Genomic DNA, 26,868 nt, shown 5'->3' with positions numbered 1-26,868 from the left:
GTGTTGTTCAAAGCAAGGCTGGGCATAGCTTCAGAAGTAAAACGTGCCACAGGATGTCAGGGTGTTCTGAATCTGAGCTCTGACTTTGCCATTTTTTTCCCCTGAGGCTGTAAAGGTCCGTGTGAAAAGGAACCAGTGATTTGGGATACTAACGTCACACACCTAATCTCCACGCTTCATTCTCTCTAAAGTTCAGCAAGCAGCTGGGTGCCCAAATATGAATTAGCTGCTTAAAGTCTTTTTTCAGAGTTAGGCCTGATTTTCAAGAATACACACTGGCTGTGACTACAACACTGGGAGGACAACACTCTCCAAAAGCTGGCTTAAAATCCATCTTTAACCTTGTTAAATTGAGTTAAAGTCCCCAAATCCCAAACTGGATATAAAAAAAAAAAAAAAAAAGAGTTTTGTTGTTTTGTTTTTTTTTTCTTGCACACAAGCCCTAATTAAAGAAAATTATTCTGGTTGCAAAGACAAGCACTTAAATATTAAGAGCTCCAAGAATTGAGGTTACTTGCACAACCTGGATTTTCCTTTGTTGTACAGATGCATTCTAATTCAGACTTTAATTACACGATCATGCACAGAGTAGATGGCATGTGTAGTGCTGTTTGTTGACTGTAGAGGACTGAGGGACTCTGCCTCATATTTCAAGTACACAGAAGAGTGGGCTCTTAGGGGGAAATATTCTTTCGGGCAAGACCTCCTGTTCTTTAAGTCATCCCCATCTCCCATCCACCCCGTCTCACTCTGTATTCTTTTTCCCTGTTCCAGTCCTGTATCCAATTTCACTTTTTGGCTCTTTCTCAATTTGTCTCTTTTATCTTGCCTCAGTCTTTGAGTGCCTTACCCCTTAGTTTACCAGTCCCAGATATTTCAGATCCTCTGTGCTTTACCAGAGGGGTTTTTTTCTGATGTTTTCTTGTATCACATATTGTATATTAACCTCTCTCCCTATTTTTGTGCCACAGATGGTTGCCCTTAGATTATCTCCCCTCCCATTTCTCTCCATTTTCCCATATTCTTCCTACTGAGAAGCAGACTGCTGTGTCTCAGCACAACCCTTCCTCCAAAGGTCTCTGTGGCTAACTGGGTCAATACAAATAAATAACAGGAGAATTCTTTAACCCTGGGTCCAAGTGGCATGGCACCAACTATCCATATGGCTAAATGCTCTTTTACATTACAAAAACCCCATGTTATCCTTATCTGTAGCACCTATTGAAAACACTACATTAGTCTGTGATGACCTCCAAGCTGCACCCAGAAGGTACCTGGGAGGCTGGTAAGGACCAAACCTGTCTAAGACTGTGCTAAGATTAAGGAAATTAATACTTTTCTTAAACTTGTACTCTGAACTTGGTCATTCATTTCCTGTTACACATACTATCTTTGAATCTGAACCTCAGTCTATTCCCCATTTGAGTCCTTTCTGAATCCAACCCAATGATACTCCAGTCTCCTTGTCTTTCCAAATTACCTGAATTTCCCCACAGCTGTTTCTCCTTAGTTTAGTGCTCCAGTCTCACTCTGTCAGCCCCTGAAAGCAAAGGAAAGACACGCTCCCTGCTTTTGTTTCACGTATCCAGACTCCATTTTTTCCTGGCCTGTCCTGGCCCCGAGCTGCAATGATAGGAATAACTCTTGTCTACTGTAGCAAACCCGGTGAGAGCCGAGTCACTGCGGAATCTGGTTTTGGAAATCTGCATCTCTAGTGAGTGTCCGAGAAATGCCATTCTCCCCAGGCTTTTAATTGGCCACTTTGGGGCAGATTTTCCCAGAGATGGCAAAAAAACTTGAGAAAGAGCTTCACCTCCTGACAGCTTTTAGTATCATGCTGTAAAGCATGATAGGAGATGCTTTACAAAGCATCTTGTTTTACTCAAATCAAACCAACCCAGTTCTCCTATGGGTTGTTCTCAGGGACTGACAAACATCTCCAGACAAATTTTTTGGGAAATAATTAAAGAATCTGAACTGAATGCTGGTGCCCAACTTAGAGTTTCAGCCCAAACACGTGCAGTTTATCAAAGCTGAACAGGATTTTAGTAGGCTGAGGCAACCTTTGTAATTGGTGGTGCTACCAGATCCTATTAAAGTGAAATCTCCCTTCCTCACAGGGGCGCTGTAAGCATTAATTTGTTAATGACTGCACAATGACTTGATGATGGAAAGAACCATATTAACATGAAGCATTATTGTCCCTACAATATAGGCTTGCCTGCTTTCATTACTCATTAGGTACAGGGACATACCTATCATGAAAAGGGATGTGAAGATAATAAACTTGATACTCTTTTCAAAGGACTAATCCAACATGTTTACAGCGTGCGCAGCACAGGCAATAGGAATATTCTGGAGAGCTCTGTTTAAATGGCAGAATCCATTGTGTGGAATGTAATGATGTGTATGTATGAGTCTGCACAAATCCTGTGTCTAAACATACGTGCAAATATGTGCATGCACGCTCTCTTCTACTTTTCTGTCCTCTGTTAACCATGGATTTCTTTGCAGCCCTCCCTCTGCTGCCTCAAACTCACGAGTGCTCCTTTAATAACAAAATGCCTCCATAAACAAACACTTTTATTTTATAACAGTGATACTTTTTTTGCCTACAATCCTGTGCTAAGCTTCTTTGGATACAAATAATTTTTCATTTCTCTTCTCAATCAACCTTCTTGATTCTAACTAAGGCAGAGGAAATAAAAAACAAACCAAAACAAAACCAAAAAAATCCCACCAACCCACACTGACTTATGCATTAATTCAGGGACCAATTTTGCAAATGTTCACATGGGTAATCCTTCTTCAGATGAATAATCCCTCTGACCACAGCAGAGTGATTAACAACAATGCAGATTAAGGTTTTCAGGATCGGGCCCATGCCCTGATGCTTGGGTTCTCACCCAAAGTTTAGTGGATAATGGTCCCTCTTCTTTTGTTAGATATTATTAGAGGCCCACATGCAGCTCTCAATTATTTCATTTGATTACGTAGTTAATATGCCCTGATCCTGTCAGCACTCCCCGCAAAGCCTAACAAGCTGAAGTAAACAATTCCAGCTGAGCTAGAAGACTTGGCAGGATTGGGCCCTTTAATAGCAGCTGTGAGCTGTGTCTCATTTGTGATCAGAATGTCTTTGCTATTAACAGTCTCATGTTTCATTTAGAAATAGTCTGAATAAAAAAAGAGAGCAGAAAATCTGTGAGTATATGAGCTGATATAGCTAACTAGATCTAAAGAAGGAGAAATTGCTATTTAAAAACAAAAGTCACATGTATTTTTATTTCTTTGGAGCAAAAGTTTCCTGCTACTTAGCTTATCTATTTAAAAATAAAATTCACATATATTGCCTATTTATTTGGAACAAAACTTGCCTGCAATTCTTTTTACGTCATACAGTGACTGACGGTTTTGTGTGCTATGGGTCCCGGGGTTTGAAGTTCAGCAGAAGAATCCCCCTCCAGCAACCTTTCGGCCTATTCCTGCCTTTCTTCTTTACTTGCTCGTTTCCTGGAGAATGAAGACAGTCAGGACTGATGTATCGCTGTGTCCCCCTTGCCTGCACCACACGGTGTTCATTAAAAACTTGCTGCTAGCAAGGGCCTGATCCAGCCCTCTTGGAAGTCATTGGAAAGTTGTCTATTGACGTCATGGGGATGAGGAGCATACTAATGCATGCAAGTACCTTTACTAATGCGGCCAGTCCTGTTAACAACACCGAAGTTGTTCACAGGATTAACAGCAATCAATCAAGGCCTTTGAAAGGCACATTAAAAGCCAAAGCCTGGTCAGCAAGGCCTTTCTCACAGGAGGTGTATATATACCTGTGGCTAGTCCTGCTGCATCCTTCTGCTCCCGGCCTGCCCGTTTTGGTGCCTTTTTCCATCCGTGCTGATTTGGGGTAACATTTTTTCTGAGGAGGTAAAAATTGATGGCCATCTACACCCAAAATAAATTATGTTTGTGTTCTTAAAAAAAAAAAAAAAAAAAAAAAAAAAAGACACACTAACCAGAGTGAGAAGCAGGAGAAAATAGGGCTGCAAGTAGTTGTGGAAGGGGGCTGCTTTTCCCCTGCAAGTACAAGGAAAAAAAAAAAAAAAAAGCGAAGTGCTTTATTTTGGTCCCAAGCAGATAAATAATTTTTACTCTCCTGGAGAAACTGAAGCCTGTTACAAAAGACCTTATCCTTACAAAATTCCTGTGGACTTCTGGATTGCTGAACTGGACCCACTGGGATTACACTGGGAACATTTCTCGCTGGGGAGCTGTTCAGCAAAAGCTGGTTTATAGATAACAATTTCACTCCTGCTTTGCCTGTATCTGTTTAAAATCTGCTACAGCCCCTTGTACATGTGTAAAGGTGCTTATGGGGTATAGCTTATTTCCACCCACAGCAGCAGCTGTGTTCATCTTGGAGCCCTTGTAGCAATATTTGTGTCCGTATTATTTCATCCTGCCACCCCTCACAGCTGTGCCTGTGCACCAGGGGGCTGTACTTGAACAGCATCCATTTCTAAATGACTATACTTACGGCTCTGTGAAAACGGGGCGTGGACCAGCTCAAAGTTTTAAAAAATAGAGATTGTTATAAAAGGGACACCCGCACTGAGCAGCAAAATGACTCTTTTTACTGCCCTGTTCTTTTTAATTTGCTTTCATTTGGGATAAGCCGTGATTGCAGGCAGAGTGGCCTGATAGTGGACAAGGTGTTAACAGAGCTATCCCTGGGATGGATCAGTGCCGGATGGTGGACATTCCTTCTTAAAAAAAAAAATAGGTTTAGGTCTTCTTTCAGTGAGTCCTCCTAGTTCTATCACGGGTGTGGTTTTAGGGATCAGAAAGAGCGGATATTAGGATTTGTAAGGGGCGGGGGGAGGGCTGAAAGATTTTGTTTCATGCGGGTTTTGTTGTTGTTGTCATTCTTTTATCACAGTCCAAGGCACAAGGCAGGATTTGAAAACAGGTGAGTCACGGGGCTGGGAATTTGGGAGTGGGGCTGTCTGAGGGTTTTACCCTCCCCGCAGCTCCTGGGCTGTCAGATCTCCGTGTCTGTAGCCTTTAAATGTTGTAGGAGTGTGCCCAGGAAGGGAAGACGGGCAGACCACCCCCACACCCCCTCGGCTTGGACCCCAGCACACGGCACGCCTGGTCAGACGGCAGACAATGCGCGCCGCCTGCCACCAGCCCGGCACCAGGCGGCTGACAGCCGCTGCTACCCATCAGCGCCCGGAGATATTTAAAGAGCCGTAAACGGCAGCGCAGGCTGCCGGGGGCTTCGCACGGGTGTCGCCCCCAGGTGCGGGCCCCCGGAGGGTGGGATAGGGAGGCTCCTCGGGGCCGGCCCCGTCCCGCCCCCGCCCGCAGCGCTCCCCTCGCCGGGATCCGCGGTGGCCCCGGGGAGGGGCGCAGTCCTGCTCCCCCCCGATCCACCCCCGCTCCTCTGCTGGCAGGACACGGGAGCACTTTCAGACACAGGAGTAGTTGGAACAGCCGAGCCACCTGCAATGGGGTGATTTTCTTTTTTTACGCTTTTTTTTTTTTTTTTTTTTTTTTTTTTAAGGGAGGCGGAGGGGACGGGGGACGGGGGCGGGGTGGGGTGGGGGGGGGGGGGATTTGGCAGGACACTGCCTTCCTTCTCTGTTATTAAAACAAAAGCCAAATAAAGTGGAAAGGCGGTTAAGCTTGTTCCTTTCTTTTGTTTGTTTGCTTGTTTGTTTTTAAAACAGAAATAAAAACCAAATCCCGGTCAGTAAAGCAGGCAGGAAGGTTGAAATTTTAAACTAATAACCTCTTTTCTCCGCGGCTGCCCCTTCCGTCGGCAGTCACACGTGTTACCTGCGCTCCCGGGGGACGGGCGGCCGGGGGGGGGTCCCGCTCCCAGCGCTCCCCCGCTTCGCCAACTGCCCGGGGCCGCCGCCGCCTCCGCCGCGGGGATCAGCCGGCGGCGCCGGGAACAATGGCCGGGGGCCCCGCGGGGCCGGGGGCGGCGGGGGCGCGGCGGGGGCCGCGGACACCCCCGGGGCAAGGGGGGAGGGCCGGGCGCCGGGCGGCTGCAGCCCGGCCGGGAGGCGAGCGGGGGTTCAGGCCAGGTAACTCGCGGGCTGCTTCGAGCTCGCCTGGTGGTGTTTCTCCGAGCTTCATTCCCGCACAGCTTGCACGGGAAGCGGGAGAACACGAGAAAAGGGAAGGGGAGAAAAAAACAACAAGGGAAAAATTGCTCTGAGCGCACGCAGAGCCTTGTTTTGTTACTGTCCGGATTACTGTTATTATTATTTGGGGGACAAGGGGGAGTTGTGTCCTTAATCCGAGGCTCCCTGCCCTCCCCACCCCCAGATGCTATGAAAGAAGAGCTGATTTCGTCTCCACCATACAGTACACTTTGTCTAGAGAGCATTGTTCGGACAAGCAACTCCCGATCACTGATGACTACAAAATACGATTTATGTTTCCATCAGAGACAGACAGAATATCCTGATGGCTTGGAAGTCGGGCAAGAAAATCTTACCTAATCAATCCCTTTCCAATAGACACACTCGCATACACACACACACACACACACACGCACAGCCGGTATAGGAGATAACGCCCGCGCTGACTGTACATAAAATAAATATCGGCAGCACGAAAATTAACGACAGTCATTTCGATATTTTTTGTCTCTTTCCAAAGCTCAACAATAATATAGTTTGCGCTTTCCTAGTTTGATGTCATCAGTAACATAATTTATATATATATTAAGAAAAAGAGCTTAAAGAGCATGCATTTTTTTTTTTTTAGATGCAACATGAACAGATATAGTAAAGAGAGCTTGTAACATCACAATCACAACAACAACAGCAAAAGCAACCTCTGAGCCGGGGGGTTCATCCGTATCTGAACTGCTTTTTATTATCATTTGCGAAATTATAATAAGAGTAAATAATAAGTAAGAGACATCATCATAAGAGAAAGAAGTCAGAACACCTTGGGTTTGGGGTTTTTTCCCTCTCAAATAAAAAGGTAGATTTCCCGATGATCACTGAAATTATAACGACAGCGATTGATCGGAGGGCTTGCAAAGGAAAAGGAAAAAAAATCATCATCATTGGTCCTAAAAACGCAACCGTTCCCCTTTGCTCACTTGGCACAATAGAAATTGACTGTCTCTCAAAGAGCCATGCGCCTAGTGCTATTTATAGCCAGGGGCTGTGTTGGAAGATACCATTAAGCTTCTGCCGGGCAGACAGACAGGGGGGTGGTTGGATGGGAGGAGGGGGTTTAGCCAGAGTAGAGGCAAAAGCAATCCCCCACCCCTAGCCTCCCTTCCCCGTACACACACACATCCACACACTCACACCCCACCCCCTAGTCTGGCTGGGAATTTGAACCGATCCAGCCTGTTTAAACGGAAAGGACACAGATCTTCAATGTAAAAAAAAAATCAGATCAGACCCAGAGAGAGAGAGAGAGAGAGAGAGAGAGAGAGACAGAGAGGGAGGAGTGTGTGTGTGTGTGAGTGTGTGTGTGTGTGTGTGAAAGAGGGAGAGGGAGCGAGAGAGCGAGAGAGAGGGAGAGAGAGAGGGAGAGAGAGGGAGGGAGAGAGAAAAGAAGAGGGGGAAAAAAAGGAAAGAAGATTTTCTCTATGTATATAAAGATGGCCACGTTAGCAAACGGACAACCAGACAATACCAGCCTGAGTAGCAATCACAGCAACCCCAGCACCAACGGGCATATGAACGGATTAAACCATAGTCCCGGAAACCCATCCACCATCCCAATGAAGGACCACGATGCCATTAAGCTCTTTATTGGGCAGATCCCCCGTAACCTGGACGAGAAAGACCTCAAACCGCTCTTCGAGGAGTTCGGGAAGATCTATGAACTGACGGTGCTGAAGGACAGGTTCACTGGCATGCACAAAGGTGAGTTACCTCCTGAACTTTCCCGGGAGAGATCGGGAGAGAAAGGCAGGCTCCTTCTCCCTCCGTGGCTCTCTCTTTCTCTCTCTCTTTCCTTTCGATTTCATTTCATTTTATTTCATTTTTGGTTGGCCCGGGGGCGGAGGCGGCAGGCTGGGGGGGCAGGGAAAGAAATAATAGACCCATCCTGGGAAGAGAAGAGCGAGAGTCAGGGCAGGGAGTCAGCTCCGTTTGGCTTATTTATTAGTATTTTTATTTCTTTCCCCGCTTTTTTGAGGGGTGAGAGACAGCTCCCGGGGAGCGCCGGGCGAGCGGCGGCGCGGGCGCGGGGCCGGCGGCAGCTGTCCGCGGTGCTGAAGCGGGAGCGGGTGCTCTGTATTTACCTTCAGGAGCCGCTCATCGTCAGCCCAGGGGTGTGTGTGTCCGTCTGTCTGTCCCTGGGCTTGCTGGCAACCCCCTATTTTACAACTGTTCTGTATCTGGCACCGGCGGCTTTCTTTTTCTTTTTCTTTTCTTTATTTTTTTTTCTTTTTTTTTTAATAATCTTTTTTTGACAATTTTTATTTTTACTGCTGTCACAATTATTATTTGTAGTCCTCTACAAAACAAGAAGTGGAGGAGAGTGAGTTGCTCCGGGGGGCTATTTCATTTTAGTTCTATTCAACACGGGAACAGGGATATCAACAACAATAAAGAAGCCCATCTCAAGCGGGGCAGGGGTGTGTGCACAAAATCACGATTATGTGTGAGTATGTGGGAGAAGGCAAGACAGAAGGGACAGGTGGCAGCTTAGTTCCAGAGGGAAGAAGTCCCTGACCAGGCAGATTCCAAGCACTACTTTAATGTGCCCAAAGTCCATGCCGGGAACTTTTTAGGTTTTCTCTAAAGGTAGTGGAGATGTACTCCTCACACGGTGCCTCACTTGCTCCATCTCTGCCCGCTCGTTTCCCTGCTCAGCTTAGGCTGTCTGGAGGTGCCTCTCAGATTAGATGGTGCTCCGTTTTGGGGGTGGGGGAGGGTGTGTGTAGTGGGGGAGAGATGCTCAGCTCCTCGGGTAGGAAAGTAGGACTCGCAGGGAGAAGTTGAAGATAATTTGCATGGTAGCCCTGCTCAGGAGTAGGAGAGAACCAGGAGAGATATGAGCCGCCTTATTAACTCAGATTCTGTATACGTGTGTGTGTGTGTATGTGTGTGTTTATATTTATTTTTAAAAAAGAAAAGGGAAAAGAAAAAGACTGGGTTGGAAGTGATTGGGGTGTGACTCCAGATTTAGTGCAGGAGGAGAAAGCATTTTGCATGGGGCCACGGGGAGAGTGGAAGTTGTATCTTTTACAGGACAGCTTCAGTACCAGTGTCTAGTCCAGTTTGGTGGACTCCTGGCAGTGACAGTCACCGGTAATGGCATTACTGGCTTCCCAGCTTTCCAGGTGCCTTGGCGAGTTGTAAATCTTGAACTTAACGGCATGTTTAGCAGGCATCTCTTACCCCTTCCCACTCACTCCCCTCCTTGCTTCCACTCAGGAAACGCGAATGAAAATATACCCTGACAGTGCAAAGTGCCAGTTTTACACAGGCTGGAGAAAATGTTCAGGGCTCGGGGACTAGGGACTCAGTCCAAGTTATAGGATATTTCTTCCATCCTTTCTTGCCGGTCGCTTCAAACACCCTTCTCATTTTTAAAATGATCAGTGTAGCTCTTTCGAACCTTGCTTTCTTTTCAGACTGGCTTCCTAGAAGCCACATCAAGGTCTGATTGGCATCACTTAAACATGACATCTGTACTATAATAATTATTAATAATAGCAATAAAAATAATAGTAAGAAGTGCAGGGAAGGAAAGGTCCTGGGAGATTTTATCTAATAGTGAGAGTAGACACTGAGCTCGTGTGTGTGCATGTGTTTGCAAAAAATTACCTAAGGTTTCTGTAAAAGAAAAATAACAGCAGTAAAACCTACACTGAAGAGAATCACTCAACATAGTGTAGAGGAAATCTTTGAGCTAACACTTCGATAAAGTATTTTTTTTGTACTGGGAGTTTACTGTGATTTGTTGATGAGATTTTATTCTTTTGTTATATTTTATCTTAAACCGGAAATTAGTCAATCTATGCGTTAACTTTAATTTCTATTTCAGAGATTTGAGTTCTCCCTCTTTAAGTTCAGTTTTGCTTTTACTGTATGCCTGTATTCACAGAGACAAACTCAGGAAGGGGGAGAGAGAGAGAGAGAGAGAGAGAGGGAGAGAGAGAGAGAGGGGGAGAGAGAGACAGAGAGAAGAGAGAGAGAGGGATCATTTATCTTGCTTGGATGTGTTTAACACATATCCCTGAATTAAGCAAGATACTAACTTCATTTCCCTTCATTTCATTTCTGTTGTAAAGCTGCAACCTAGGAAAAAAGCCAGGTGGGGAATCTTGTCACCTCATCAAACCAAATTGCATGAGTTCATCTCAAAACAGTCATTTTTAACCTGCTATAAGTTTTGGACTTTGAAAGAAAATTTATGATGATGATTGTTATTTTGCAGGCTAGGGTTTGAGCGAAGCTTCAGTAGACACCGAGTTGACAGAATTTTAGAGATCGGTTTTATTTAGTACATCCGAGAAGAGTTTGAACTCCTTTCTAGCGATGCCGCTGATTTATTAGCTAATCCTGATAAAAATATGCCTCTGGCTACCTGGAAAAAAATTACTTTCTTGCCAGTAGTGATTAATTACTATTAAGTCAAAAAGGGTGATGGGGCTTTGAAGGATGAGGGTTGTGTTTGCCTTTTTTTTTATTATTTTATTCATTTTATTTCATTTTTAATCTATTTTTTCTCTTTTCCCTTCTCTAAATGCAGTCATGTGAAGCATTGTATTCACTCAGATGTCCTTATTTTGGCTTTGCTTTGCAGGCATAGGTGAAGAATTGCATAAAGATAGTCCAACTTGGCTCACAGGGGTAGGTTGGCAATACAAAACCCCAAGATGCTTTCCATAAGAGATGCATAATGCTTATACATTAATTGATCCATCACTCTCAGTTGATTTCATTCCTAATTCAGAGGATGAGGCTGTGGCGGGGGTATACCCTGAAGGGTTAATAGTAGGCTGTAGTTTATTTAAGTGTACGGAGAGCAGACCTTGGGTGTGGAGGGGAGAAGGTGGGATTGTTCTGGGAGGAGGGAAGAGACAGGAATTAGCTTAAAGTAAAAAACCAGCAACCAGAGTAATTTCAGGTGTAAATCCATTGAAATGAGATCAAAGGATGTGTATTCTTGAAAATGTTATGAAGACATCCAATTGCGGTGCCCCTGCATAGAAGGAGGAAATTGAAAATTAAGAACCTAAAGTTAAAGTACATTACTATGCCCTCCTCCGAGAAAAACTATCACAAAAGGAGAGTGAAGTCCCAGGTTCTCTCACCAGCATCTCTGGCTGATACCAGTACAGATACCAGCAAAGAGGCAGGGGATTATGATTCTCTTACAGATACGCAAAGAGAGAAAGGGTACGGGGGAAGCAGCATGCGGGGGAAGGCGGGAAAGGCTTGCCAGATCCCCGAGAAAATAAGCTTTCATGGCACGAGCGTAGCTGCTGCATATTTCCCCCATCCTCACTTCTCTCCACACGGGGCAGGAACAGGCTCCTGCTCTGGTACTTTGCTGTAGGGTTGGGAAGAGGCTGTGTGCTGAGATCCACGGGTAGAAATCTACCGGGGCTGAGCTGACCCACCCACACGCTCACATATACACTCACACACATGCACGGAGTTAACTAATCACACTTTAACAATTTAGCAAGATATTCATTCATAACTTCCCCCCATCTTATCTAGCAGTGGAGTATGCTTAAAGGCTGAGTTACTGGGAGATATAAAGGTTAGTGCTCTCAGGACAGCCATATTATAATGCATTATCTTTGAAGTCATTTAAGGCCAATTTAAGTGGTATTTAGTATAATATTTATGAATTAATGTAATCTAAATATAGGACTGTCCCCATAGGTTTAAACAGCCTTTTCTACTGAAGCTTGCTTGTACCCAAGGCCTGGGAAATGTTTTAATTTAAAACACCCAAGTCTCCATAATATTCTATTTAGGAAGTCAGAAGAAATCAGCATTCCACCCTTAACTGAGATTTACTGAAACACATGCGGGCAAATGCACTTAAAGTGTGGAGATAGTGTGCACTGGGAAAGCAGGAGTCTTGTATAGACATGAGACCAACAACACTCTTCAAACCCTTATTTAGGGGTGGAAAAAGCAGAAACCCCCCAAAACCTCCTTGAAATCCACCGCTGCAATCCCATGATTAGGGTGTTTTTCCTACCTGACCTGAACCTCACTCTATAAGCATTCAAAGCAGATAGAAAAACGCAGTATGAAGAGAATAGTTTAGTTCTTTCACAGCTTTACCTTCTGAAAAGTATAAATAATTTTAAAATTTAAGACATCTCTGGGGTAGGGAAACAAGGCTTCCATTCGTTGTATTCTGTTCTGTTTGATTACAAAGATAGATGATAGAAAAATTAGAACCTTGTTAAGTTTAAGGATGTTTATGAAGGTTGTGGATATGTCAGAAATTCAAAGGCATGATGAAAATGAGCATTCAATTAAGATGATGTATTTATTTATATGTAGAAATGTATAGGTTTGTGTGTGTGTATACATACAGAAAAAGAGATGTATACACATTCATGTGTATAGCCTTTGGGAAATGGAAATTTAGTTGAAGCACAACGCAATACAGGTGCTGAATAAACTCCTCCATAATTGAAACATAAGACTTGCCTGGCTGAAAGCAACACATACAGCATTTAGTATGGTAGTAAACCAAACAAGTTTTAGGGAGGTAAATGCACAAATAAACTGGAATAAAACAGAGGAGACTTTATGCCTTAGGTCTAAAGAACAACCCCTTAAAACAATCACAATGCAATTGGATAGCTTGATGGAAGAGAGGAAAAAAGCAACCCCCTGTACATTAAAATCTCCTGTACAGATGAGCGTCTATGTGTTTTGGTAATGTCAAACAGATAGCCCAGATTGCTTCATAAATTAGAAGGGTATATGTTAACTCTTTTTTTTTCAGGGGTCTGGGCATGGATTCTGGTTTCTAAAAGCAGCTGCAGCCAGTTATGATGCTGCTGTTACGGTTGTGTCAGCATTTCCAATACAAACTCCAATTTTCTGGGATCTCTTGTTTGCCTGTCAAGTTTTGCACTGAAAGCTGTTCCTCAGCTAGTCCCACTACTATATGACCTAATCATCCTTACAAGATAGATTTGTTTAAAAGTTACATTAATGCGGAAAATAGAAAGAAATTAAAGTTTGTGTGTCCACAGCTTTTGTTTCTTCTTTTACGTTTCTCCAGGTTAGACTTACATTTCCTACACTTTTACAGGTTACGATTACTTCTGTCTCTCAATATCTATATATACTGGTGCCTTTGGGCATTTCATGAGATAAAAATGGGTACTTATTATTTTCTTTAAAAAAAACTAATTAGCAACAACAACCAAATTTCATAGTATTTACTTGTCCCTACCAAGGTTTTAATTAAGGGGTGTATCAGAAACTCACTAATTTCTGCAAAAAAACAATAGGAACAGGGGATGGTTTGGTTTAGTTTTAAGTATTTTTTTTCCTGTATTGAGCCAGAAAAGATCCGAAATTTCAGCACTGAAGTAGAGGGAAAAATTGAGGATCCTTGTCACCTTGCATGAAAAGCGTGGTTCATCTGGTCCTGGATCCCACATCGGCTAGTGGCCAGTGCCACCGACAGGGCTTTCTTTAGCAGAGGATTCAAATTGCACAGCATAATAAAAGCCAGACAGCTGATGGAGTAGTCTTTTGAAGGAGATTGTCAGAAACTACCTGGAAATTGAAATAGAGTGAGCGAGATTGCGGAAAGTGTCTTGTGCTCAACCAAAAAGCGTATTGTACCAGTCAGGGAGGACAGGCAGAGAAGTCTTTGTTCATGGTGGTCAAGAGCAAGGGACGGATGAGGTTGAATGATCAAGGAGGGTCTCCTCCAGTCCTAAGAGCTGGAAGTATGCAGCCACATTTTTCAGCAAGACATCAGGGTGTTTTTTTATCATGCATACCCTGTGTGCATGCATACCAGCCGCACTGACCCGACAGACCATAACGACACTAAAGGAGCTGTTACTGTCCCTCCCGTCAATCAAGTGTGAACCGAGGCGGGTTTATGCGACAGGCAGTAATGGTTCCAAGGGAGAAAAAGTGGGGAAGATGATCTAGGCTGTTGGACCGCTTACCTGCATTTAAAATAGAGAGAAAGCATCAGAAGCCCAAAGACCCATGTAGGTGTTGGCTATAGCCTCAAAGTAATATTCAAAAAAAGCAGGGGGCTGCAGAGCTCAATGTGACCTGTCCATCAAGTACTGTGTGGTTCCTGCCCCATAAGAGTTTGCACTAAGCAGGTGAGGTGTTAAGCAAATTAAGCTGAATCATTAATCCCTGCATCACCTTTACTTCGGGAGCAAAGGCCTGTTGCCTCCTTGCTGGGCAGAACTCAGTGAGGTTTCTGCCATCACTTCGGTCGCTTCACATTTGGAAATCCTGCTGCAGGTTGGCACTTACTGAGTGTTTCAGATTCCCTTTAAAATTCTGGATTATGGGTTTACGTAGCAAACCTCAACACTTGCAGCTAATGCTACTAATTTCTGCACTTGCTGGCTTGTGCCTTAACTTAGCTTTACTTCTGTAAGTGAAACTAAAACTAAAACAAATGTGAGGAACTGACAAAAGCCTGATCTTTGCCACATTTCTCACTCACTTAAACATTCCACTGATGCTTGTGTGACTGTTGCCAGGGTTTGCCATGGTAGACTGACCCTTATGCATTAAAATCTGCTGTAGAAAAAGGGAAAAGTATAAACCATGGTGAGTAAAAGTTATGGTTTTCTATCACCATTGCTCCATTTACTGAGTTGGGGTATATATTACAATGGTCTCTCTTTCCCTCTACCTCCGGGAGAGCCATCATCACATTTTGGGGATCTCAGGATCTACTGAGTCACTTTGTCTGCGCTGCATCTCTTGGTGTGGTCTGGAGTCAGGATGTCACCACAGAGATTGCATTTGTTTGCTTTTTTCACAGTGAGCCACAGCCTGAATGCACATACAGGTGAATGCAGCTTTTAATGTGCATTCATTATATCCAACTGACATCCCCTTGAAGGAAGAGAGGGCTTATTATTGTCGCTCCTTAAAATAAAGATGGATGAGAGCTCTAAACCTCTCAAATAAAGTGCCTGACCATATGTAGTAGCTAAAAATAAATCATATACGGCCATCTATTCCATGTAAATGAATGGCAAGACATATAGATATAGACATTGTGTTAAGTTTGTCAAGCAGAAGCAGCCAAAAATATTGATCAAGGCAAGGGGGAAAAATTGATAATGAACTGGACTCCAAGAAGACTTTAATTGACAGTGACTTCTATGAACCAGCTTTGGACAGTATATATAAACTGACCACGATGTAACTTTATTGCAATGCACTCTCCTGTAATTAATTGTCACCTTTGTTAAGACTGGCTACAGATCAAAGGTTTAAAGATACTTAACAGGTTCTTAGTAACAAACCCTTCAGATGCATTAGAAATATCCGACAGCTCAGCCAATGAGGCATGCAGATTTCGATCTACCTCACCCTTATCTGTTTATTTCTCCCTCCTTTGTTGAACACGGAAAGTCATTGTTTAACATTAACTATTTAGTAGATGACTTTGTTGGCAATTTTGATGCCTCCAGGGGCATATGGTTGTGGTGATGAGGACCTTCACTGTAAGGTCTTTCAAAGTATTTTGCCAACAGAAAGTTGCATATGGTTTGGTAGACCAAGGTGTAGTGCAGACTCAATTTGCAGTGCAGAGTATTCTTACCCCTTTATGTATCTGAGGTGTTTAATTTCCTTATTTAAACCCCGGAAAACATGAAAAGAATATAAGAACCTTAAAAAAGCATAAAAAAAGCGTAGTTGAGAACGAACTTTTATATGAAAACTGCGTATGCAGTGAGATACAAGTGTACCTGACATGTTTGTATATCACACGCATGCAACTGTTTATTTTATGTTCATGTTAATGAAAACATACATTCAGTACAGACAGGATAATATAGGTCTCTAAATAATTCCTTTCTGAAAGACAGTACAGAGAACACACTCTTATGTGAAAGTGGCAGGTGACTTAACTGGGTATTCCTGGAATTTTATGCAGAGTTTAATATGATATGTAACCATTTGCTCATTATCCTATTTTAATGATACAGTCACAATTAATTAATCTCTGGTTTATTTCTACATTGTGTCTGAGTCTCCAAAATATTTTAGAGGCTACCAGGCTGCCTTCCCTATGCATCGGGGCAGATAACTCTGGACATGAAGCTTCTTCAAACAGAATAAAAACGGAGCTTTGCAGTCAGAGTTGGTCTGATAAGATCTGACTGTATATTTGGCCTGTTTCTAATTCAAATGCCTGTGTATATACTACACAGGGACTGTGTATGCCTGCATGTATGGAAAGGGCAGACTTACATTTGCACATAGTTCCTCTCCTTCCCAGTCCCTAAGGATAGATTCGCATCACATAATATGCATCACTCACTGCAAACGCACACAAATATCTTTGTCGGACTCGGTAGCTTCTTGCAGGTAGAGTATAAAGCAGCATCAGCCTAATAATATCCCTATAAAACAGCGCTTCCTTCCTAGGATCGAGAGGGATGAAGGTTGTCAGCAGATCAAAAGATATACCACAGTGTGCTTGTAGAAATCCCCTGATTATGTTTCCTCTCTATAATGCTCTAATTCACTATTTGATCAATTGTAAAAGGGCCAATGCTTTAGGAGAGAAAAAAAAGTATTAGGTTACTAGATGCTTCAGGGTGAGTGAAAATCACACCTAAAATTATATGTAGCAATACAGTAATAAGCTTATCAATACTTCTTTAAGGAATCTGACAGCCCTATATGAGAGATTCAGTTCTGTGAGCAAAGGTCACAATGCAGGTATTGCTTAAGACTATCGATAGCTTAGTTGACCAATCTAACCAGAGACTGTGTAATGTACCTGCTGTTAACAGGCGGGGAGGAGAACTATGAAGAATTTACAGAATTGCCCACATGTAATATTAATAATATTGATTGATTCTAATAATATAATAAGGTAAAGACACATTTCTTTGAAATAGTGCATGGAAGCAGAGCGAGAGTGAGATACATTTGCGGAGCAGATTGAATTGGTTTGCACCTCTCTGAAAGTTAACATAGAGAAAATTCTGTTTTCTTGCCTATGCTCTCTTTCTTGCCCATTTTTTCACCCACTGCAGACAGAAACAAGATTTGTTTTTCTCTATGATTGGGTCTTGGCCCGGCAGGTGCACAAAAGCCAGGGACCTGAGAAACTTCTTTCAGCAAGGAGCATTTTGGTCTACAACTTCAGCCCTCCTCAAAATAGGATTAATCCTAGAGAGCTCTTTTTCAACATAGAATTGCAATGAAAGTATTTCTTCTTTTTTTTTGCCCACACCTTTATCAGCATTTAAGGGATGGGGGGAAAAACATGGTGGAAATAACGTATGTTCTACACTGTGTAAAATCTGTAATTGACAAGAAAGGACTTTGCAGAGCAGCCACACACCTGCTCCAAAGGCTGCTGAAGTCCGGAAAAACTCTACCTTGCCTGCAGCAGTGTTTGGATTGGGCCTGAAGTTACGGGCAGTTCTGTGAGATGCCGCTGGTTGAAGCAGGAGCGGCCGATAACATGCGATGTGACTGACTTAAGATGGTTACTCACCTAAACCCAGACACACAGACCTGGCTCCATCCGAATTTCTTAACTACTCCTTCTGCAACAATAGGCTGCCTTATCTAGGTAAGCTAGTTCACTCCTTCTGCTATACTATTCAGCTTCAACCATCTCATTCCAGTGTCCGTATGGTGGTTTCAAAAAGGTTTGCATTTCATTACGCCTTTTTTTTTTTCAGTTTACAGGGCAAGTGTTTTTCTTTTGTGAGCATTTAATTGGTTTTAAACGTGATTTATTTGATCATATTCCACCTTCAATAATACATGGATGAGGATGCAATTTTTCACCCTCTTTTATAAAGATATATTGTTACTCAATTATGCTATTCTGTGGGATTTGTTCTGTTCTGTGCATTCAGAGGGAGCTTGCTCATTTTTTTACTTTGTTTTCCTTCTTCCTATCTTCTTTTATTATTATTTATATGGATTTTTTTTTTTCTTTTTAGAAAAAGAAATCTCATTCAAGATACTGGCAATAAATGAGAAAAGTAGGAGTGGAAGTGAGGAATGGGCAAGACAACCAACAAAAATCCTTTGGCAAATCCTTTAAAAGCATACCATTGCTTCATGTTTATTTGCAAGAGGGGATACAGCCAATTTTGATACCAAAAAAAAAAAAAAAGAGTATCTTAGAAATTATTTAACTCCAAGTTTAGTCATTGACAGAGAAAGGAAAAAAAAGAAGTGAGTCAACCCGTAGGAACACTGGCAGAAAATGCACCTAAAGATCTCACAGCAGACAAGGTTACTAGAGTGGTGTTGGTTTCTACATTCTGCTAGGGACTTGGAAAAGTTAACAGCAAATTAAACAAACAAATAAGTAAACAAGAAACGCAAGCACTGCCATTCCTTCTGAATTATTTGTAATAGCTAATACACCTCAGAGCTGCTCCGTTTAAATTGCTGCCTGTGCCTGCAGCTTCATTCAAAGGAAGGGCATTATCTGGTGGGTGAGGGCGGGCGGTGAGGATGCCTAGGTTCTAATCACAGCGTGGATAATTACTCACCAACACTCCCTGATGGAGTCACTTAAGCTCGGTGCCTTCAGGCCTGAACTGAAACCTGTTGAATCAATGGAAAGGTTCCCATTGGCTCTAGTGAGCTATTGATCTTTTATTTCCCCAACTGCAATATTAGGCTAGCTGGAATTTATTTTTTTTTATTCTTTTTTTTTTTTTGAGGGAGAAGGTAATGGATAAATTTGGCATTTACTTATTTCTGTGTAAAGGTTTTGGTGTATCTCTGATGGTAAATGTATTACATCAGAGCCCTTTTCAGTGTAGATACGGAAAACATGCTTTCAAAAAACACTCAGTGGGGGCATGGAAAATTAGCTTTGCTGATTTCACTTGTAAATGCATATTTGTCCCTGCTTTGCTAGGAAAGGGTCAATGGCAATTTTGCCAGTTTTCTTTGTGTGAGTAGGATTCAGCCTTTGTAATTTCTCTGTCTACAGGAATGTCATCATTCACTGATTCAGGATCTTGATTTATATTTTTTTTCCTTCTTTTAGTGAATCACATACATACTCTTCATTGTTATGGCAACTGAGGGAGCTGCAAAGCAAGGATTTGATGAAGGGCTGCATCCCACCTTTCTCCTTTAAGGGCCTGATCCAAACCTAATGTTTGCAACACGGTTTGGATCAAACTGAAGGTATCTGCCTTCACAGGGTCAGTAAAAAGAGCAAGTTCCCTCTAGACAAGTGTACTCCTGCCCTCAGTACAGGCAGATGGAATTGGCAGTCGTCACCCATTTGCCTAGCACCGACCCAACATTCTCTGAAGTCAATAGTTAGACTCTGACCCAGCCTCACAAACAACAGACAGACACTGTGTGAATCTTTAAACAGGGATGTGAATATCCCTGACTTTGTCAGAGCAAGGTAGCCCGGAAGGGAGTTTTCATTGCTGATACCCAAGGTGTAGGTTGTGGAGGATAAACAACATCCCAGTGTCCTTAGTTATCCGGCCACAAAAAATTTAATTTAGTAATGTTTTCATCAGAGAGGACAGTTTCAGGTGATCTCCTATAGGAAAAATCTGACAGACAAATGAATCAGGCTTCTTGCTTTTTTTAAAATTATTTCTGTTGTAGTTTTAGTTCGTTCATCAATAGCAATGTACGTGGGATTCTTTTGTTTGTTTGGGATCTTTTCTGGTGTCCCCATCCCATCTCTGCTCATGTCTTTTACGAAATAAATGAAGGATCTGGAGTGTGCATGCAGTTATGTGTGTGTGTAGAGTCGATTATCTAACCCCTAGTCTATTTGAAATCATCACAGTGCACTCAAGTCAATGATATTCTGTCAAAGGTGGAGAGGAAGCGTGCGTGCAGTGTAAGTGCGTGAACGTGATGCTGTTTGATTGCCTGAAATCCAACTAAGTCTCAGTTTCAAAGGCCTGGAGGCAGCAGAGAAAGTATTTGTTTGTTTAATTATTTATATATTTACTCAGCTTTACTGACAGTGTTTGCAGATGGGGAAAAAAAATTGAAGAAGGAATGTTGGATTCTTCTTTGGAGGGGAACATGCGTTATATTAGCCTCAATCTGTTCTCCCATATAATGGCTGATTTCTGCTCATTGATCATTTGTTACAGACCGGCTCATTGAAAAAGGCCAAAAAGGTGCTGGTAGAATTAGATTTCACGAGTTTATTCATAAAATGAGCTGCACAATAGGTGTGTCATTCCCCTGTCTTTTCCTCTGCGCCGATCCAGGGACAGGACTTCTGGCAGCAGCTTCTTAATTCAAGAAGAAATAGCTGAGCCACCGGCAAACTAGATGACTCTGCTGTGACAAAAGATACAGGTCCGACTGCTGGGCTATCAGCTCACTTCCCCAGCTCGGGCCTCTATCCTTGGCTTCTGCTTTTGCTCTTCAAGTGCAGCACCCAGGCTTTCACTGGCTGGGCTTGCATCCAAGACCAGCTCTTCATCCTGGCTTCCCAGCCTTCCTTGCCTGGTTGCAGGTACAGGTGTGGATGTGTAGACCACAGGCTCTGGGATCAGGATCCTTCCCCAGGTGCCACTCCAGGCTTGCTGCCCATTCCCACTTGTCAGCTTACCGTGCCCATGAGTTGTTTATTTTCCATAGACAGGCTACAGATCTGTTTCCCCAGCTCTCACCATTGCTGTTCACATTCCTCTTCCCTTGGTTCAGCTCTGCGCAGACATTCTGCCCTCACGCTGTCCCTTGCAGAAAGCACTTCACCGGTTCATGCTGCGAGTCACCACTTGGATCCTCTCAGACCACTCTAGCTGTCTCTCCTCTCCTTTCTCATCTCCTTCCCTAGCAAGTTTTGGGAAATGGAAGCCATGCTGGCCATATTTTCAGAAAGCAAAACAGCCACGGGTAGTAGCAGAAAGACCTGCACTCACGAAGTAAGCACAAACACAGATACACCAACAGACGCATTTCTGTACATAAACTACTGAGAGAGTAGACATAAAAAGTTGTTGTTTTTTTTCCTTTTGAGGTTCAAAATTCAGTGTCCTCTTTAAATTTAAACATTAAAAAAAAAAGAAATAATGCAGTAAACCTGTAATTTCACCAAGGCAATTGCACCTTTTTATTTTTTAACATTTCTTTTTTCATTAAATCAGCAGCTTGTTTCTCACACCTGAACAAAGATCCTGCATACATTTCCCTTTGAATTCTTAAAATTGTGATCTTATTCTTAATTATCCCTGGCAGTGCATTCTAGGACTATACTTCAGCTTCTTGCAAAAATATTTTTCCCTGCTGTTTTGAAACATAACTACCCTTCACTTCCAGAACCTCTCTGTAGCAATCCCAAATAATTGCGAGAAGGCAAAATAAGCATTTGATGTGGTGTTGCATCAGAGTCCTCTTCATTCAGAGTTAGGTAGGAAGGAGCCTATTTCTAGCCCAGTCCTCTTACTAACCTTCTGTATCATACCTGATCCTGTTCCTAGACCTGTTCTTCCTTAGTTTGCTATGTGTAAAGAGGAATTTATGATATCCAGCTTTGCAAAGAGCTTTGTGTGTATTTAAGGCAGAAGTCATGCTGTAGCTTTAGCAGTGATGGTCTAAGGTTATAAATGAGACCACATTTGTAAGGAGAGGTAATATCTTTTATTAGTCCAGCTGATACAGCTGGGAAAAAAAAGACAGACTTCCTTGTGTGCCTGAAAGCTTGTCTATTTTTTTCCAACTGTATCACTTGGTCTAATAAAAGATATTACCTCTCCCAGCAAGGCTTGTCTCATTTGAGGTGTAAAGCATGTAGGCTGGTAATTTAGGCCTGGTTTTTGTGTGTGTTGAGGGATTAGACTTTTCCTCACCTAGGTGGATAGGGTAAAAGCACCCCAGGTTGGTGTCCCTGTCTCTCACTTTCTGTGATCAGCGGCAGTGGTCATCTCACAGGCATTGAGAGGTGCAGAGAAGCTCTGACAGCCCCTGTTTTCTGATCCTGGAGATGTCCTTCCTATTTTACTGTTCTGCTCCCTTCCAAAGCACCACGTGCCCTCTCCTCACCCCTGTGACTGTGATTTATTTATAAAATTGCTGCGTGTATGTGTGTGTGCGTATGTGTGTGGGCAACCACACAAACATCCCCAAGCTGCCGAGCAAGCTGATGAGCATTTTCTAATGTATTTAGCAAGTAATAATGCAAACCACAGGCAAAAAGTACGACAAGGAGAACAGGTAAAATGCTTAAGCCAGGAAAGACTTTGGAAAGAAGGGTTTTTTTCCATACCTGTAAATAAATTGCAGCCCCCTCCATGGCTGGGAGAAGCATTTAGGTGGGTTTCTTTTTTTTTGTTTGCTTGGTTTTTTGTTTGATTTCGTAAAGTATATCTGAAAATACTGAGCAGCAGAAAAGAATCCAGAAGCGGATAGCAGGTTTTCAGATACAGCAAAATCTGACTCGTACGCATAAGGCAGCAGTAGTCAGAGGACAGCTATTACTTATGCTTGGCTTTACTACCAGGGAAAGCGTCGGATCATCTATTCAGATCAGGATAGTCAGCTATGCCAAAGGTTTAATCAAATATTAAACATGGTCAGTAAAATTAAACCAACGTTAGATGTGCAGGAGTTCTGTTCCTTTTCAAGTAAGCACTCTGAGAGGGGAAAGTTCTCTCCTGTCTCTCTCTGATGGAGACCTTTTGCGGCTGGAGGGATTCTTTTTTCAGAGAGGGATCCACATGGGTGTATGTCTGGATAAATAGATGTGCATGTGGATCTTCGAATGCGTGTCTCTTACGCTATGAAGTAGACACTGACTTGATTTTCCCCCACAAGTTCATATCTTTCTCACTCAGATAATTTCCTGTATGCTGTTAACTGTTCATCCCATCCATTTCTCTGTCCATCTGTCCCCCTCCAAACACAATGTTTTCTCTCTTGCACTCCCTCTCATCATCTCTTCAACAGAGTTAGAAAGGTACGTGCATGTAGATATGCGTATGTGTGTATTTGCAAACCCATTCAGGTAAATGTGCATATCTGGCTGCTTATTGATAAATAATACACTTACAAAGCCACATCTGCCTCCTTCTTCTGTACATTTGGGCTGTATTTACACCCTCCAGCTCTTATTTATTCTGACTGAGGACAGTCAAAGGTAGAACATTTTGCAGGGAGTTATGGTTTACAATGTTACCTCTCCCTTCTATTATTCATTCTCTCTGATTTTTATCTAATCTCTCTTTGATTGTCCTGGTGCAGCTTAAGAGACAAAGTGAATTTTTATTGCATCATTAATATAATCTCCAGCTAATCAGCATCTGTGTGCACTACCATGCCCCCTTTGGCTTTTCATCTGTGTCCATAAATAATAAGAATAAGGGCCGGTTTTTGTGTGCGTGCGTGTGTTTGTGTGCTGGTATCAGGAAGAGAGTCACAGCTGCACTTTTTCATTTCAGCCAGCTTGTTTTAGCAACATTGGACCCAGCTTTCTGCAGATTGTCTTGACTATTGCCCAGATTAATTTCCTGGTGCCTAATGCTTAAATCATGGAAACAATTAAAGTGGAATAATCCATACGCATCTTCTCGCAGCAACTGAACTTTGCTGTTCATTGTATACATATTTCCATGGCATTGCAGGCAACATGCCCAGTGCCAGCGGAGTGTAAGGTAGTCAACATATCCCCCTACCTGGGTATTTAACCTCTAAATTTTTAGTGCACACTTGCCACTCTTTCTTGGGTAGGAGGATAGTACATCACATGTCTTTGAACAGGAAGCTTGGAGACCAGATTTTTGGCTTTTGGTTGCTGATATTTTTCCACAACTTGCTGTGTAGCTCTTAGCCTGCCACTCAGGTCCACAAATTTTGCAGAGTTGAGCTCCTATACATTTTCTTCTCCTCCCTTCCCAGCTCTGGAAGAACAATGAGAATAATACCTCCCCATAAAGTAAGACTTCTGCTGTACTTTGAAATTCTCATCCCCTGTACAGATGCATTGTGAATTTTAAACAGAATCACTCTGCTTTCTTTTTAAAATACCCTGATTTGGCAGAGCAAGGCAGTGGCAGTGCCTCTCTGTTAAGCAGGCAGATTTCAGATTGGCTTCCCAGTGGCTTAGGGTGATACTCGCATCCGATACACAAACTGTAATGCTTCTGTCCCGTTCTGAAGTGCCAGAATCAGTCCTTTCCAAGTTGTCCAAGACTCATCACAAGCACCGTGCGAGGGTTCGATTAAATATGACAAAATCTTCAATTAAAAAATGCACATACATTTATGGAAAAAATTTAGACTGATACATTGAACAGCAGCGAACCCTTTGGGAAAGAGTATGGCTCTCTTCCAGATGTAATGTAGTTATGGTATAGAGCTGTCCATCCAGCAAAGTGTGTGCTTAATTCACATTGTGGAAAGCCTCCCAGAACGCAATAGGTTCTTAAAGTTGAGCAGGTGCTTAAATGCTTTGCTGGATCTGTGGAAATCTGTAGTTCAGATGAAATAATTAAGCGTAGGGGTGTTACAGAAGCCAAGTGAAAAGCATAATTCTGTGACTCAGAAATAACACTCCTTCATAGCTGTGACAGAACAGTGAAATAATGAAAGAAACATTGTGTACCTTGAACACCTTGCAGGGTGGATCAGGCTGAGACCACCTCTATATTTCAAAATATTTCCTTTTTGAATTCTTTCTTCATGGACAGATTCTGATTAGATTTGGCTTGGGAATGGGATTTGCTTCGAGCAAACAGAAACACAGAATATTTTCAGTTCTCATCTTCTGTTTTCTTTTTTTATAGCAAATCTTTTTCCCTGGCCCCTCCAGTTCCACTCCCTGTTTTGACAAACCAGCTCATTTATCAGATGGGAAAAGAGGATGGGGGGAATAGGAATATTTTTGGTTGCTTCTGTTTTGCATGATATAATCCCCCTCTCCACTTAGCACCTCCGTAAATAGGAGCTCCAATCTGAAACTGGTCACAGTTTATCGAACTCAGGATGAGACCAGATTGGGTCCTGAGTCTCTGTCAACCATGTAATAAAGAAAACAGAGTTTTACACTTCAGACAGATAAATCTGACACTTCATGTAATGTCTTCTGATTTTTCTGGATCTTTTATTCTTTTCAATTTTTTTCCTTTTTTTTAAAATTTCAAATATTTATTTGAATGTGTACTACTAGGTCTCTCTTTATTGTTTCACTATTTACTTATGCTTCCTTCCACCTTTTTACACTCTTTCTTGCCCAGCTTCCCCAAACCCAGTGGCTAAATCCCTTGGGCAGGTATGAAACCACAATAATTCCTGGATAAAATCTACCTTGAAGGATGAAGAGCATCCCCCATTTGGAGTTGGAAGCCATGAAAAAGAACACATCACTTATCTGAATTTGCTGTTCATCCAAGCACTGTTTATGGAGATTTACAGTTCCTTGCCTGTGCAAAGAGCTCTATTGCATGGTGTCTGCTGGAGGATTTTAGGTGGCGGTATTAGCTGCGGTATTAAAAATGCATCGGAAGGCACGGGGTGGGAGATTAGTTGGATAGAAGGACCCATGAATGAAGGGTTAATTGCATTCAAAGAGGCCATCGTATGGAGCAGAAGGAGCAATAGGTTTATTTTCTTTAAAATTTACTAAATAGCTGGAAACACGGTTTAATGAATTTTAATGGGATCTTTCTGAATCCTATGCATATTGCATCTGCTGACTGTAGGAAGTCAAAGTATTGTTGAAAGGGAGGGTATTGCCCTACTTTAGGTTTCACAGCTCTGTATTTAAAAAAAAAAATATTCTGCAACAAGCACTTTATTCAATATATTTTTTTTCTCCTTATTTAATTCCTGCCCCCCCCCCCCATTACAAGTGGAAAAGACTTTCAGAATCTGTGAGCCCTCAATACCATAGATTATTCTACTGTTATGTAACATGTGCTTTACATTTATTGAGCCATCTTGTGCTGTCAAGATAAAGGAGGCCTTAGTATTCTCCTTGCTTATGAACCATCGATGAAGACTTGGTGATGAATTCTCCTCTTGGTTATATCCATGCAAATCTAGAGGAACTGACTCTCGTGAATTTCTTCTGGGATTACTGTGATATAAATGGGACTGAGATTTGGCCCAGTCTGGTGGGAGAAAGAAAGAAGGGAAAGAGTCGGTGTTCACTTTCTCCTTTCCAAGAGTGTATGGGCTGGGCTGGGATCTCACTGCAGAATTCATTTCCATGGAAGCTCCAGCAGAGGCAGCAGAAAAAACAATCTATTTGACTTCGATGCAATGCAAACCAGATACCCATTCACACTTTAGAGAGAGCGGGTTTAAAGGAAGCTTTTTCCTAAGGGAAACCGAGGCAAGGCATGCAGTGCATTTGTTTCAGAGCAGCTGTGCGGATCCAGCACATATTTTTTACATCTATCTTCACTATGTTGAGGTTTCCCATTGCCTTGGTAACTTGAATTTTCTCTGTCGCTCTTCCTCAAAATGCCAGGCACCCTCTCAGACAGCTGATAGGATAAGGCTGCCTTATTTTTTATTAACCTGGGGCCCAGTTCTCCTTTGGGGTGCAGAGAGAATTGCTGAGACCCTCAGGAAAGAGGTTTTGTGGTTCCCTTGAAGCCAGCAGGAACTGACAGGGCTTGACATCTTACAGGATTGTGTTTAGGTCCGTGGAAGGAGAAAACAGCACTGTTTTAACTGCAGCAGCAAG

General features: G+C 42.6%; 1 protein-coding gene across 16 annotated transcripts in view; it reads left to right on the top strand.

The window, feature by feature from the left end:
- Positions 1 to 7,474: 7,474 nt before the first annotated feature.
- Positions 7,475 to 26,868, top strand: part of CELF4 (CUGBP Elav-like family member 4) — a 700,257-nt gene continuing 680,863 nt past the window's right edge. For 12 of the 16 annotated variants that reach the window (XR_004237446.1, XR_004237445.1, XM_032095920.1 and 9 more), the window contains exon 1: positions 7,475 to 7,904. Coding sequence is in view for 14 of the 16 variants with exons in the window: in XM_032095920.1 (XP_031951811.1) it covers positions 7,625 to 7,904 (280 nt within the window). In the remaining 2 variants the exon portion in view is untranslated. The remainder of the gene's footprint in view (positions 7,905 to 26,868) is intronic. The other 4 variants (XM_032095918.1, XM_032095913.1, XM_032095916.1 and 1 more) reach the window with 1 other exon arrangement.

The sequence above is a fragment of the Corvus moneduloides genome, chromosome Z, assembly GCF_009650955.1.
Source record: "Corvus moneduloides isolate bCorMon1 chromosome Z, bCorMon1.pri, whole genome shotgun sequence".
NCBI lineage: Eukaryota > Metazoa > Chordata > Aves > Passeriformes > Corvidae > Corvus > Corvus moneduloides.
Note: the sequence above shows the minus strand (reverse complement) of the source record. Positions and strands in the feature narration are given on the sequence as shown.